Genomic DNA, 15908 nt, shown 5'->3' with positions numbered 1-15908 from the left:
TGGAACATAAGGATTATCTATAGATTTGTAGTTCAGTAGCTTTTATATATATAAAAGGCAAGATTTTCACTAAAATTGTCACATACACAAGGATATAGACATAAGGAAAACTCATGCCTGAAAAAGTAAGGCCTTAACTTGCTATAATTTTAGGGGGTTGTAACAACCACTAAACACTATTCCCTGCTACCAGTAATGGAACTGGCTTTGTACATTTTGTTTTGCTCCATAATAATGACAAGGAGAGTCTCCCATTACTTGTTGTATTGCGTATTTGGGGGAAGTGCACTCTGGGGACAGTATGAAGGTCCCCCAGACAACCCAGACTCTTCTCAAAGTTTGTCAGGTGAAGATAAAAATTTTTTTAAAGAAAATCTTGATAATGGTCTCCTAAACAGGGTCTCTTGATTCAGTCTCATTTCTATGCTCAATTAGATGTAGATAGTTTTTCTACATGATTACTTCTAGTTAGAATTACTACATGATATTTTATTGCACCATTGATATTAGGAATACCAGACATGCTTGCATTTTCTTACATTGAAAAGTGCTTTTTTGTCTTTACTGACCCCTTCAGACAAACTGTATTAAACAGGAAGAAGAATAGCATTACAGAGGAAGTCAGCAGAAAAAAGGAAAACCACAAAGGGAAACTTCTGTTCTATTTACCCAATACTATTTTGACTTGCAGCTCAGCTACTTTCAGTGGCCTCAGAGTATTTGTAGGCACAAAAGAAAAAATTAGATTATGTAGAGAAGCTCAACATGGAAAGCACCAAGCATGAAAATCACCAAGCTTTATTTTAAGAGGCCAACAGCTTTATTTCATAATTCTTTCTGCAGAAAAGAAAATGTTATTTAGGTGGAACATTGACTATCTTAATATTTTTTTTCTTTGGCCTTTTCCACTGACTAGAAAAGAAAATCCTTCTGGACTTTCAAAGAGCATAATCTCAATGCAAATATTCTAACTTTCTCTTTTCAGTTTGGATGAAAGGAAGAAAAGAAGGAAATTCTTTTCCAGCTCAGTTTAAAGTCTGAACTAGAATTTCTGATTGTAGTCCTCATCTTTTTTTTTTTAAAAGGTGAGGATTGCAGAGATTCATATGCTAAATCAAGGAGTGCTGAAGTTAGGCAATGTCTCTGCCACTGTTAGAGATACTGTTACCATTCAGATTGTTAAACCATTCCTTACATGTATCGCAGAGCTTGTCACAGTCCACATTCTCTATGTTTTCTAATTATCTTTAGTGAAAATATTTTTGAAATGTGGCTTGTGATGAGATCTATACTATCTGGGCATTACTAGGGACTTACTGGTGTCTTCCGGGAGTAGATTGCTCAATCCAAATTCAGTTTGTGCTCATTTAACAGGTTCATTAAAATGCACACATTTAACTGTTTTTCAGAAAATTACTTACATTTTACCAAACTCCAAGAGCTGCTGTTTTAAATTCATTCAAAAAGAAACAAGGAAGAGGAGGGTTGAGAGTATAACACGAAAGGAATACATGATTACATGGAAGGAACAATTCCAATCTCTGATAGATCTACTGCCATCTCTATTTAGATGTTCCTGTTACAAAACTTTGGCTGGCAGGCACATCTTCCACAAAGGCAGACTTTCCAAATTATTTATGTATTTATTTATTTATATTTCATTTCCTTCACCTGAAGATCAGCTCTTTCTTCTTACTATGACAGCCTTTTCTTTCACACTCACTTTCTTTTAAAAGAGCTAATTGCATATACAAATGATGGTGATGGTGATGAAACTAATGCTGGGCTGAAAATTGCAAAACAGTCTTTTTCGATCTTTCATTGGATAGTTGGTGGGGAAATGGAGGCAAAGAAAGGGAAAGAAAATAGACCAAAAGGTCTGGCAGGAGGCATTTCTGTAAAAATTTAGAAATGTCTTTAATTTAAGATTATGAGGTATCCTTTCCTGACTTGCAGAAATTTTTATGAAAACCTCATGGCACTCACAATGATTCTGTCAGCTACCTGACAGCCAAACTTCCTGAAATACTGAAAATTCCAGTTTGAAAAAACAAAACCTCTACAAAACAACATAAACAGTGCCAAGTGATATGGATCAATTGTCACAGTATAACACAGCCTCGTTACATACCACCATATTCCAGAAATCACATAGCATTTCAGAAACTCTAGCCAGCAGGAAGAAGTTTTAAAATATAGCTCACTTTCTGGGATGGCTTGGAAATAACACAATATTAAGGGAAACCTTGCACTTTCATGAGTGTGGTGTGTGTGTGTTCTGTTCATTGACAAAGGGGAAGTAGGAATAACCTCTATAAGCAGTAACCTACTCCAGTGTACATGACCTCCAAGAAATTGGTAGATGATCAACATATCTTATCCTGTTTCCATGGGGGGGGGGGGGTCATATTTGCAGACGATTGGAAGGTGAACCCAATTCCCTTAGTGTTTGCAAAGCCCAATAATGGAGTTGGCAGTCATGTGGGAGTCAGAACAGTTTGTGCTGTCCCAGATAGGAGACAGCCTCATCAACAAGTGCATATTGTATTTTAAAACACTAATTAATTGTATTTTAAAGTAATAATAAGGTATCACAGTGAAAATTTGGCAGCAATTATAACACATTTTAATACTGTGTCTGTTTAAAATATTTGTAGCCATAGCAGCCCTGAAGCAATTTAAAAGCAAGAATATAGGCCCGAGTAATCAAAAGCGCTTCAAGAAGAATCAGCAGTTTCAAAAAACATGGCTGGCTAAGTACCCTTGGCTAAAACAAGACAGTGACAGGGGCACAATGTACTGTGCTTTGTGTCGGAAACACAATGTGGATTTAGGGGAGAAGACACACAACTTTTGTTCTGGAACTGATGTTTTCATACTTGAATTAATCAATGACCACCATAGCAGTGAAGCTCATGCATGGGCCACCTGTATGGAAGAAGCCAGTAGTTCCACCCCAGATACAGCTACCACTGAGCAGATGTTAAAGAGCATGAGTAAAACAACCCTAGGAAGACTAGAAAATCTCTTCAGAACATGTCATGCAATTGCCAAAACTGGACGTCCCTTCACAGACCTGGACTGGATGTGCAAACTGGATGATAAGAAAGGGGTGGACATTGGTTCCATATTTAGAAATGACAAGACAGCAAGAATCTTTACTCATTTTATTGCTGAAGTGGAACGAAGGGCCTTGAAAGAGAAACTGGAAAAATGCAAGTTTTTTTCACTCATTAGTGATGGTATTACAGATAGTACAAATAAAGAAGCTGCCCTGGTATATGTGCGCTTTGCAAGTGAAGGGAAGATCCACTGTCAAATTGTTGGAGTTGAGTCTGTAGAAAGGTATGATGCTTCCGCTATGAAAAATGCCATTGTGAAACTTTTACAAACCAATTTGCAGCTCAGCTTGCCAAACCAGGACTGGGCAAGAAAACTCGTTGGCTTTGGAAGTGATGGTGGAGATATTATGGTGGGACAAAATAATGGTGTGGCTAAATTGCTGAAGGAAATTCAGCCATGTGTTCAGAGTGTTCATTGTCTTGTGCATCACCTTGAAATTGCATACAAGAGAGCACTGAAAAGCATCTCACTGTACATGAATTTAACAGGTCTCTTGAAAAACATGTACTATTTTTATCACAACTCTCCCCTGAACAAGAGCAACCTCAAGCTAGTTTATGAAGCTCTCAAACTGCGACCAGCGGTTCCTTCTCGAATTGGTGGCTCCCGATGGCTCCTTCGCTTACAGACAGCTCTTCAGATCCTTCTTAAAGGATATCCAGCAATTGTCCTACACATAAATAAGGTAAATCCTCTTTAAAATCATGCACAAGATGAAGAAATAAATTAAAAACTGGATCAGTATTATTTTAGTCAATTTCATTTAATTGTTTTTTTCCTTTCTTGCTGAGTTCCAGATAGAAGAGGAGCCATGTTCCTTAAATCACCAGAAAGCCAAAGACTTCTTAAAGCTCCTTCTGAATACAGACATTGTAAAGTTTTCTCATTTCTTGCTGGATGTCATTAATGTCCTCAACATTTTATCTCGTGTTGCTCAGGATCAGAACTCTTCTATTGCAGATGTGTTTGCAACACTCCAGGGCACACTGGAAACACTCCAAATGTATCGAATGAGGTAGCACCTATTTAGCAAATTTTGCTTATTACTGACTGTATGTAAAGCAAAGATACATAGTCCATATCTTACATGCTATTTTTTCAGATCAGGACCAAGGGAGCGTCTGCTAGAAACTCTCACACATTTTCATGGATATCATCTTGTAGGAGATGGCAATATATCAGCTGTTCGGATAGAGTTATTAAGCAATCTTTTGAACTACCTACATGATTGTTTCTGTGATGCTAGTGAAGAAGTTTTAAGAGCAAGTACTATTGGAAGTTTTAAGCTGTGGCCAGACAAAATCAAACCAGGTATATAAAAAAATCAATATTACTGCACATGAATGAATATTTCTTTCTGATATATTATGACATTTTTCAATTAACATTCTCATTCCTCCAGACTTTGGTGAGATGGAAGTGTCTGTTTTGTCTAAACATTATGAGCCAATCCTGGAATGTGCCAATGTGAAAATTAATGAAATTGAGACTGAATGGAACATGTTGAAAGCAGAGCTGTATAATCGGTAATAAGCATATTAACATAGACATAAACTTGTTGAAACATAAATGAATTTTTACAGATAGCAGTAGTGGGGAAATGCTATATATAATAACAAGAATTATCCTTTCTAGATATCAAAGCATCCGGAGCTTAAAATGGGACATGGTGAACACAGATTATGTTCATAAATACCCAAACATCCTGACGCTCATAGATCTTGTTCTGACACTGCCAGCAAGTTCAGAGGAAGCTGCACGAGGTTTCTGTCAAATGAAGCTTACCATGATGCAGAAACATTCAAAACTAATGTTTGAAAGCATGACCGATCTCATGGTCATTCAGATGAATTCTCCAGATATCAACAACTTTGATCCCCAAAAGGCTATTCAGTTATGGAATATTTCTTGGCAAAGGAAGAGAAAATTGCAGGCTGGTCAATGGATGGCTCAAAATGAAAGAGCAGATTATTTGTCTGACTCTGAATGGGAAACAGAAAATTCATCTGAAAGTGATTAGCTGTGACTTCCATAATCAGTTTTAGCAATGTGAATTTTTAAACAGAATTTGTATAACTTAACTAAACACAAGCCAGGTAAATTAGTGAGCCCCCATTACAGTTTCTATGCTGGGGATATGAAATACATTAATCACCCTGAGGCTCTCCAGCTCCATGTTCATTGTAATTATAAAAATGGAATGTAAAACCTAAGCCAGGAAAGGTTGAAAAGCAAGACAAATACTAAACTGCAATCTAAGAAATCAGAAAAAGCACTGGGACATTTCTGTTATATTTGGAGAGTGGAATTGCAGGGCAACGTAAACTAAAATGAGAATGAGCTCTTCACCAAATGGCAGTATTTTCCAGACTGGGACATGGCATTGTTTCTGGCTAAGTTGTTTCCAGCTGCCAAGACCAATAACAAAGAGGGGATGTTGAGTAATTATAGTTTGTCCTGCTTTATTCAGACCACATTCTTCACATCTTTGCTACTGCTGATCCTCCTTGTTCTCTAATCACTTATGCAAAAGCTGCTGGCCAACCTTGAATGACAGTGGTTAGGTTGAACTTTATACTACATTGATGCAGCTGAGGAAAAGGGATTGTAATCCATAAAATCTCACACTAAAATAAGCTGGTTGGTTTTATAGGTGCCACAAGGCTCCATTCTCCCCTGATCCTTTTCTTTCTACAGTGATGTAGACTACAATTGCTATCTCTTTGAAAGCATCCTGGCCATCTTTTCTTTCTTACCTTAGTAGGCTGTAGTGTCACACTTAGTGGAAAACTTAGGGCCCAAACAGAAAGACCAAAATTAAACTGCTTTGGATCACTTTAGAGGTATGCTGTTTAAGAGGTCAGAAGCTGCACCAAAGCTGTGCTCTATTCCTTAGGACTGGAGCATGGCTTTGGCATGGCTTCTGGCCTCTTAGGACTCAGCAGCATTTAAACAGCATACATCCAAAGTGACCCAAAGCAGCTTTATTTTGGCCTGTCTGTTCGGGCCCTTAGTATCTTGTGTTCTTATTCTCAAAAGGAACATAAACTGATTTCTCAGCTGCCAATAAAACCAGTCAGAGGCTAGCAGGGCTCTTCAATTGATCTACTCTGCTGAATATCTTTTAAACAAAATCTGAAACCACTCAGAGAACCAAACAACAGAAGGCATCTGTGATCCCCAGTGTCAAGTATTAAAAACAACCCTCCAAACATTTAAAACCATGTAAGAGCTGCAAATTGTTAGTTATTTAAGGTGTCATTATTTATATTTTTACCACTAGGAGGATGAGTAGGGGCATTCAAAAGTGCATCGAAACTAATAAAATTCTGTGCTACCATTTTGTGAATTCCTCTTCTACTGTGCCACCATTTTGTGACTGGTAATTTTCATTTGTGCCCTGAAGACAGAAACCTTGTCTCACAATATATGGAATAATATTTCTCCGTAGGAGAAATTTTCAACATCTTTTCATTTTAAAGAGGATAAAAATAATCACATAAATGGTACATAATCCCAGTGAAATTTAGAAATGAAAGAGAAAAACCAGATAGGATATATCTATGTAGTGGGCGCTTGAACACCTGAGGAGAATATACATGAAACATTTAAGGGCACTGCCGCATATAGCTTACCATTAAGCCCATTAATCATTCTGTAAGACTATTTACAAGAAACTAGTAAAGGAAATGTTGAGGCTTCTTGCAAAATCAAGAAACAAAATAGCCTGAGATGCTATATGAAGGTACATTATGACAGAGTGTGGAATGCCCTTTGTATCATAAAATTAGCATATGCATTTAGCTTTTAGAGGAGGAGAAGTACATTTGGAAACATAGATATGGTCAGATGATTACTGTCATCCTGGGCCACTGGCTATGATAGTGGGTCACCATGTGGAGGAACAGAAGTTTCCAACACTTACTTTAGAGTTTGTTGGGGTTTTTTTAAGAATATTGGCTAAGGAGTGTAGCTACAGGAGAAGGAGCAAAATGATGAACTGCACACGCACACACACGCACACACACACCAAATATGAATTCTGTTCCCCCAATGGAATTTACCTCCAGTCCCCAAATTTCTAGCTTTGCAGTAAATTAAAACTTCACTTGAGCATTTTGAATACATTTTGGGCATCCAAAGAAAATGCCCCAACTAGAATAGACTTATAGAATCAATAGCTGAATGGTGAGTCAAGAAATAAATCCCAGTGGCTTCATTGTAGTTGGGTCCAACCAACAGGATTCAGGCCACTGTGGAATACTGATACATATGTAGTATTCAGTTGTGAAATTATTAAACATAATTTGTATATGTTTGTACAAATTAAATTTTAAACAATTAAAACCACATGTGTGATTTAATATAATGAAGCATGATCACTTTTCTCTCAAGGCTGTTAATGCACTATGAAATTTAAGCTGTCATGTATGTCTGATAACTGTTGGAATATCCCAATTTATTTAAAGAAGATGTTTTGAAATATTGTGGTTCTGACAAGATTCTTAAGAATTGAGAACAGTTTCTTCTACATGATTATCATTATGTATCATATTATAGAAATGATTTCATCCTTTTCATGACTCATATGGATGAATAATTGTTATTGCTCTTCTTAATGACCAGGCTTTTTTCGTGTTAACTTCCATTATTCCAGACATTTGTTGTTCAAAATGATATCCTGCATGGACAAATAAGCACTGTTCACAAATTGCTGGTTGCTACCGTTCTTTCAGCTTTCAAAATTGTTCAGAAGGGTCACAGTGATTCATTCATCCATTCATTCAAATTGTGTTTTATTCTTGTGTGGATTCAAGTGGACATTGACTCATAGAGGGTTTTGTTTTGTTATGCAAGATTTATTCAGAGGAGATTTGACATTGCTTTCATCTCAGTGGCTTTCCATGGCTGAATGGGGATTTGAACCCTGGTCTCTTAAATCAAACACTATATCATGCTGGCCTTTTCAAATGTACTGTGTTTGGACTGAGGTCAACAATGAGAGGGATCATTCTTTTTCAATAGTTGCTACAGAAACCGTAATTGCAAATGACTCCTCAAAATTGTTGTTCCTATGATCTGGAAAAGTAATTGAAGAAGAGAAGAAATGTGACTTTTGCGATTTGTTCAATGTAGCAGGAATTTCAGGGAAGTGACATCATCCACACATAGATGTATCTTCATAAAAAAAACCTAATAAGGTTGTTGTCTTTCTCCCTTATCTATAATATGTGCCGGATAACATACTTTTTAAATGAACCTGGAGCTTGAAGGTAGTATTCACCTAATCTTCTCCATTTCCTAATGCTTTCAGCTTTTGTGATTGCAACTGTAGATGTAAAAGTTTGCAACCTTCAAATGCATGCCTAGTTTGATTAGCCAGCTGGTTGGTGAGGTAAAGCTTGTTAGAAGTAGCCATGGTTCACTGTGCATCAGCAGAGGGCAAGTTCTTCTCCGCTTCCTATTCCCAGATTAATATTTGGCAATGGAAGCTTAGGAAATGGGCAGGCTCTTAAGGGGCAAAGCTTGCATGGGTGGCCATGTCTCTGTGTTTCCTGCTCTCCACACTGGGAGACAACATTTTCAGAATAGGTAAAATCAGCAAAAATAGACTTGTTTCTGTTCACATACATAACCATTCTGTGTATGTGATTGTAGCAAAATATATTATCTGCCACTTACTCAGGCTTTGTAAACTGTTTAGGTATCATGAGAGGGCAAGTTGGCTTGGGTGCAAGAGCCAGTTTTCAACCTGAGGGACCTACTGCAGACCACATCAGCCACTCCTTCAAAAAACAAAACTGGAAATAGCAAGAAACTTACTACTGTATTTTTAAAATCTTGTGGTGGCTGGGGGCAAACAGGAAGAAGAATTGCTGGAGGTTTCCAGGACCAATAAGTCTCATTTTCTAGTTGTTTATTTTAAACAGCAGTCTGGAGGGGAAGGGGCCAGGTACAAAAATGGTCACTTGATACACCTACATGGTTTAACATATGAAAGATTGGGGGTGGTTTTGTTTTTTGCCATGTGGTAGTAATGCTATACCTGGCTTTTCCCTCTGCAAATATGAAACCCCATCTCATTTGAGAATCAGTGACATTTTCAGATATTGTGTCTTCCTGCTGAGGACCAATTCACACAACCAAATCATTTGGTTTTGTGTGGAGGTCAACTGCATCCATACAATATTAGGCATCAATCAAACTCCACCCCACATACGTTTTGCTGCTACAAAAATTGGGTTATTTGGCTACTATACAACGGGTTGCAAGTCTGGCATGTACCATATGAGTTCATCAGAAAGAATAAATGCAAATGCTGCATAGATCAACCTCGTCCTGTTGCCATCGCAGTATTTTACTTGAGTACGCTGAGCCTGACAATCAAAGGAGATATTAAATGCAAAATCTTTCCCAATGAAAATGGCATCAGATTGGGGGGTGGGGGGTGGATTGAAATAGCCATTGAAGGCAACTTTTTTCCTTCCCTGCTTATGATCTTGACCACATTCATTCTTCCAAAGTTGCTGTGTGCCTTGGGAGAAAATTTGCTGTAGAGGTCAGTGTAGAGATTTCCTTCTCTGAACCATTTCAGAGAAGGTTTGTTTGTTTGTTTAATTTTCAGCCCACATTTCTCCTGTTACAGGACTCAAGTCTGCTTACATCCGTTTTTGTTTTCTTTGTTTTTTTAGTCAAGACTGCAGCAGGGCAGGAAAGAGTTAACTCCCCCCTCTCCATTTCTGCTATGATTCCAGTAATTATAGCCTCTTCCATGGCAAAGCTAATTGCATTATGGAGGGGAGCCTTTATTTTTAAATGCAAACACATGTTTAAGCTATATAATAGCCACAAAGACAATGAAGAGGGTGAGGTTAGTGGGCTTGTACTATGCATGACCAGGCTCGCACACGAGCCTGAATCCGGTAATTATATTCCTGTGCATGATGATTATCCAAGGTGTGACAGTCATGTAAAACACAGGGGGCCCATGATAGGTTTCCTCCAGTTGTTGCTGTGGTCACTTACCAGTGTACCACGTACTCCAAAATAAAAAGAACATGGGAGGCTTTTCTTGGGAAGGAACTCTCAGTAGTCTGCTTGTCTTCTTATTTACTCCTAGATAAGGATCCGTCAGTCCACAAGGAGCCCAGCAGCTCTGTATTGTGGTTTTTCAGGTGCTAGATAAGAACACCTTTGCTATCTCTTGCAGTTCTAGGAAAGCAGGAAAAGCATTTGCAGGTCACCGTACATGGGTGGTGGGCGGACAAATTACGGAGGTTTGCCTTAAACAAAGGCAGCTTTTGTTAACCTGTAGCTCTATGCTACTGAACAGCATACAATTGTATATCATATTGGTTACAAATATTCCTTTTAATTGGTTTAAATTTTTTAAAAAATTAAATTTATCATTCAATATTTGAATCATTTCTCGGCTGGAGCTATCTTTATGTAAATTGCTTGGCTTTCACATTTATCTGTAGTTAAAGGCTGTGCTGCATGGGAGCTAGTCAATTAATAATAATATAATAAAGTTAATTTTTTTTATTTCTTTGCAGGTAGAGTATAATTCCTCTAAAGATCCAGACTTTACACACCATCCAATTTCAAATGTCATTATTTGAAATTGTAACTTACTTAAACTTCCCAGCATTGTATTTTGCATATCACTTTTCCTCCAAAGAGCAAAAGGCAATATAATGTGCTTTTGCTCTCCCCCCCCCCCCCCCCATTTGATCCACACAGCAACCCTATAAGGTAGGGTAGAATCAATGTTCTCTTGAGCTATCCAACGAACCTCCTTAATGAGCAAATGGTTTTATTAGTACTATCATAGCCATGTTTCTTTTTGATAAATACTCTTGCCCTAATTGGAGACTTAGCAAATAACTTTGTAATCCCTGGGAGAACAGTCCAGAGGTGCATAGAATATTCTAGACCTCCCAGTCTGTGGATGATGGAGATCCACCCTCTGGAGTCACCTCATTTGGACAGCAGAAAGCTCTGCTGCCATGGGCCTAAATCCAGTTGCCAGTCCCAACTAGAAGAGATCAGTTGAATCAATAGAATTTACTTAACTGTTGACTTACCAGTTCCCATTGATTCAATGGCTCTGCTCTAGCTGGGGCTAAACATTGGATTGAGACTGGGGTCAGGCAAAGTATATTGTTGGACTTCTAGATGTTGCTGGACCACAGCAAAGAGAATTCTTCTTCATTAGTTGTTGAAATCCAACGTCTAGAGAAATGCACTTTGTCCATTCTGTTCCTTTTTAGCTGTCAGGATTTCAAATGTGGCAAAGACGTAAAGGGTGCTTGGTGTGGATCGGGATAGGCCTTGAATCCACCTAGAACCAAAGTGATCTTGTTTTCATCTGACATGATGAATAACCACTGAGACGGAAGACTTCATCAATCTTTGAGCTCACATAGATTTTTTTCCTTCCATTGAAAAGGAAATTTTTAAAAGGTCTGAAAAGAAAATGGGAAATGTTATCTCTCCTTTTCATTTGGATTAGAAAGAGTATGGGAAAGGTATTTGGTAGTTTCTGTACCATAAATTCTTCCTCCTCCTCTGTCAAAGTATATCTACACTAAAGATTGCTGAAGATTTCAGAAGGAAGACAGTTGAAACAATTCTATAAGGAATTGTGCTCTTAATATTTCAAAGTAATATGTGAAAATATCCTTGAAGAGCAAAATATAGGTAGCTCACACTTTTGCATATCTATTTAGTAGTTAAGAAGTGGTAATGTAGTGGCAGTGCGGCAAATGTATCTAGGATTTTGCTTTAAGCAGAAGAATACTCTGTACAAGATTCTAAATTTTATTTATTTATTTATTTATTGAATAAAATATTACTTACTATAATAGTTGTATCCCACCTTGTATCAAAAGATTTCAGGGTGGTATACAATACAATAAATTTAGGTCAGTCAATAAAGCTTTAAAATGTATATTTCATCATAGTTAGAGGTATCTATAATCAGATACATGGAAGTGAAACTGTAGACACATTGGGACTTACACATGAGGAAGACATGAATAGAACTGCCTTTTCATAAAAGATTATTGAAAATGTTGGGTTGATCAATAGCACCTACATACAGCATGCATATTTTTGTAAAAAAAAATCTAAAATATTCAGCAGTTTGGAACTATGGAGGTAATTATGCCTACTGTGCAAGTTAGTGGTTCTCAAACAGTGGGGCGTGAGAGTTGCTGGGGAGCACAATACTTGGGGGGGCTTTAATCCTTCCTCCTCCTCTTCTTACCAAATTTTGTAATGTGTAAAATTTACACATGCATTGAGATAAATATTAAATTTACTTAAATAAATTTATCCTAATTTGAATATTTCCTTATTGAATATACATGAATGTGTGAATGAAAATATGCACACTAAATAAGCAAAATATTTTTATTCATATACTATGTCAAGTTGGGGCATGACATCTGCATGTGGATGTAAAGGGAGTTCCCTGGGGTAAAATGTTTGAGTACCACTGGTGCAAGTAAATGGGAAAGAAGAGCTGAATAGATTTGTGATGTTCCTTATTAGAAAATGAAAATAAGATTTCTGAATAGTTTTTAAGACTTCTGTAATGCCACTCCCCTCCCCCTTTATTTTGTCATTTGTCTAGGTTTAATGCTAAGCAAAACATTCACTGATATTGTTTATGACTTGGTCACATTAAACCTTGGCTCAAATATGCTTCCAGATGCCTGGATGCACCTATCCATTTATGATGTGAGTATTGACTGTATTTTCCATTCCTTGTTTTTAAACCTGAATTTGTTGCTGTATTGCTTAGATAAACAATTCAGATGTTAACAAAGAGCATAACACTAGATTGGGAGGCATTGCAACCTGTTTATACATTTAGGTCTAGGTTCTTTTTTCCTTACAAAATGGAAGGAATTCCACCCCACCACATACCCTGCATACAAAAAAATAATGTTTACTACAAGCTTAGCTGCTTTTAATAGATATTGTCATAGCAGTTGTTCACTGAATGGTACATACCTGACAGCCATTGAAAATCCACCCCTCCTATCTTCCAAGGATTGTTAAAATTGCAATGGGGAAGGTACACATGTCTGTGTACAAACTAGGCTGTGATTTGCCTTGCTTTCTGTTGGAACGCTGACTAATATTATGAAGTAGACTTCATGTATTTAGAGTCATAAAAACTGTCCTATATTCACACTTGCCTTGTAATATGCATCACAGAATATGGTTACACCACATTACAGTTTTCCGTATGTTGGAGAAGTACTGTACAGTCAGCCCTTCTTATACACGGATTTTTTATACACGGATTTAAGCATACACGGTTTGAAAATGTACCAAAAAAGTATAAATTTACCTTGATTTTCCATTTTTTATAAGGGACACCATTTTGCTATGTCATTATATCTAATGGGACTTGAGCATACACGGATTTTGTTATACACGGGAGATCTTGGAACCAAACCCCAGCGTATAACAAGGGTCCACTGTAGTCACTTTGTGATCTCTAGCAAAATCAATAAAGTGGCCTTCTTGGGAACTGAAAGCTTTGCTTCAATATCAAATATCATCTTAAATGAAAAGAAAGTATTGCTCAAGGAAACTACATATAAGCTAGAGAAGGTTGGAGTCAGCTGGTTACAACTATCCAAGTAAGAAAAAAAATAGTGAAGTTGAAGTTTTTTCAAGGAAGGGAGGAGTGAGAGAAAGTGGTATTAATATGTGAATAAGCAAATAGTTCAGACAAAAAATGAAGGAGCTACCTGGCTACCTGTTTCTATTTCTTCTGCCTACTGTAGCTACATAATTGTTTGCACAGGTGTATATCCCCTTCTCCTTTTCAAATTAACCTGTATATCTATCAACAAGTTTATCTGTCTCTCTGTCTGTCACCTCCTGCCTATCTCACACACATGTACTCTCTGTGACATATGAAGCCTGAGCAGAGGGGCAGGATACCACAAGCCAAGCCCATGGTATCCTGCCACTGGTTCTGGCATGGCAATGAGCAGGCGTTCACACATGCCCGCTACCATGCTATGGAGGCACAGCCACCATACACTCCTTACCTGCCGCTGCTGTCACATCTTGTCTGAAGGCTCCTGTTGCAGCCTGTAAGGGTGGAAATAGGGTGCCTGTCTACACCCACTTGGCCAGGCACCCCTCCAACACCACAGGCCATGGCGGGGCCTTCAGAGAAGATGTGGCTGCAGCATTAGGTAAGGTGCATGCAGGAGTGTGTGACGTGCTGGCTGTCATTGCAGAGTTTTCAAGAAGTTCAGGAGCAAACAGCTAGACGTTTTGTCCTGTGCTAAGGCCTCTTTGGTCTGGGATTGGTCCAGGACTGCCAGATCAGTGTCCAGACTAGTCAGTCCAAGCTGACGGTTTTGGCCTGTGTCGTGCAAACAGGACGATGTGAGGCCAGGGAGAACATGGGCTTTTGGATCCTTGCTTATAGACCCATGGTCTCCTTGAATGTACAAATTGGTCCTGCCCTTAACCCTTTTCCTCTTACTGTGTTAAAAGAGCTGTGTTTGTCTAGCTATGTGACATTTTCTGTTACAGTTACAAAGCCTAGCATCACTATTGACTGTGGATGTGGACACTGTGGATTGGCGTCGGTTCTTACTAGCTGCTTCCCAGCCTTGGCCGCTGCCTTCTGTGACAGATCTTCTTGAAACTCTGCAAAGATTCCAGGCTGTGGATATAACAGGATATGGCTTTGTTTCACAAGAAGAATATGATCAGGTTCTACTTTTTTTCCCAATTTAAGGCTCTGTGACTGTTTATACAATCCGGAAATCAACAGGTCAAGTAGCCTGCTATTCTTCCCAGGTTTATATACTGAACTCTAGATGGGCATGCACCAAACTCCACATGTGCATTTGGGAGATCAGCCCCTAACTTCAACCCCCAGTTTTCTCCTTGGTTTCCTTTCAAGTAAATTGCAACACACTGAATCCAAAGTATTAATTTCTGCATCCTCCTCTCAGGTGTTTTAAGCTAACCGAGAGCAGCTTGTTTCATAGCTTATTGTCAGAGCCTGGAAATTACTTCTAAGGCAAATGAATAGAATGAAGCCATCTCTAAATGATTAGTGGTGGGTGAAGCTCTGGATTCTAGAATATCATCCTTCAACTTCTCAATTATGGATGGTTTTTCAGCATGTCATTTATTCTTCTAAAAAGTAACTTGCCACAATTGGTCTAAAGGGTTATTTGAGGGCAAAAGAAATTGAGATTGGAGACAGGAATGACATGCAAAGCCCTCCCTTCCACTTCCTCTTGTTCTCTCGCATATCTGTGTTTAATGTCCTAGGTACTAGCCCCAGCTAGCTGAGGTTTCATGTCTACATGTTCCTTCACATGAAGATAGCTTTCATTTCCTTCATGTTCTTCCACATGAAAATAACATTCATTTCAGTTCTTTCACATGAAGAGAGAGGCACAGCTCCACCATGCCTAGCCCAGGGACAGATGAAGGACCCTCCCTTCATTCCATATGCTTGCCACAGTCAGACTCTAGTTTATTTGTTTGTTTAGAGTATTTATACCCTGCCCTTCTGCCGAAAAAGCACCCAGAGCAGCTTACAAATTGTTGATTTGGCCATTCCCTGCCCTCAGGGTTACAATCTAAATAAAACACAAAACATAAGGATGGCAATGGGTGGAGGGAATTAATTCCTGCAGATAATGCCTATTCTTTCATCCAGTGCTGGGGCTGAGACATGATGACACTGTGCAGGAGGCCTCTTCTTCTCTCCCTTCATAGGCCAC

General features: G+C 38.4%; 1 protein-coding gene across 6 annotated transcripts in view; it reads left to right on the top strand.

Annotated features, from left to right (window-relative positions):
- The window catches only part of SPEF2 (sperm flagellar and cilia associated 2), a 140795-nt gene that overhangs the window by 102020 nt on the left and 22867 nt on the right, over positions 1-15908 (top strand). For 2 of the 6 annotated variants that reach the window (XM_089496624.1, XM_089496605.1), the window contains exons 31-37: positions 2658-3808; positions 3915-4138; positions 4226-4434; positions 4526-4649; positions 4759-4886; positions 12764-12870; positions 14698-14880. In XM_089496624.1, the coding sequence (XP_089352750.1) occupies positions 2658-3808; positions 3915-4138; positions 4226-4434; positions 4526-4649; positions 4759-4886; positions 12764-12870; positions 14698-14880 (2126 nt within the window). Of the gene's footprint in view, positions 1-2657; positions 3809-3914; positions 4139-4225; positions 4435-4525; positions 4650-4758; positions 4887-12763; positions 12871-14697; positions 14881-15908 lie in introns of those variants that run through there. The other 4 variants (XM_089496614.1, XM_089496630.1, XM_089496637.1 and 1 more) reach the window with 4 other exon arrangements.

This window comes from Sceloporus occidentalis, unplaced genomic scaffold (genome assembly GCF_023333645.1).
Source record: "Sceloporus occidentalis isolate IW3139 unplaced genomic scaffold, rSceOcc1.0.p SCAF_1, whole genome shotgun sequence".
In the NCBI taxonomy this organism is placed as follows: domain Eukaryota; kingdom Metazoa; phylum Chordata; class Lepidosauria; order Squamata; family Phrynosomatidae; genus Sceloporus; species Sceloporus occidentalis.
The sequence above is the reverse complement of the archived record's forward strand: the minus strand, read 5'-3'. Positions and strand labels throughout refer to the sequence as shown.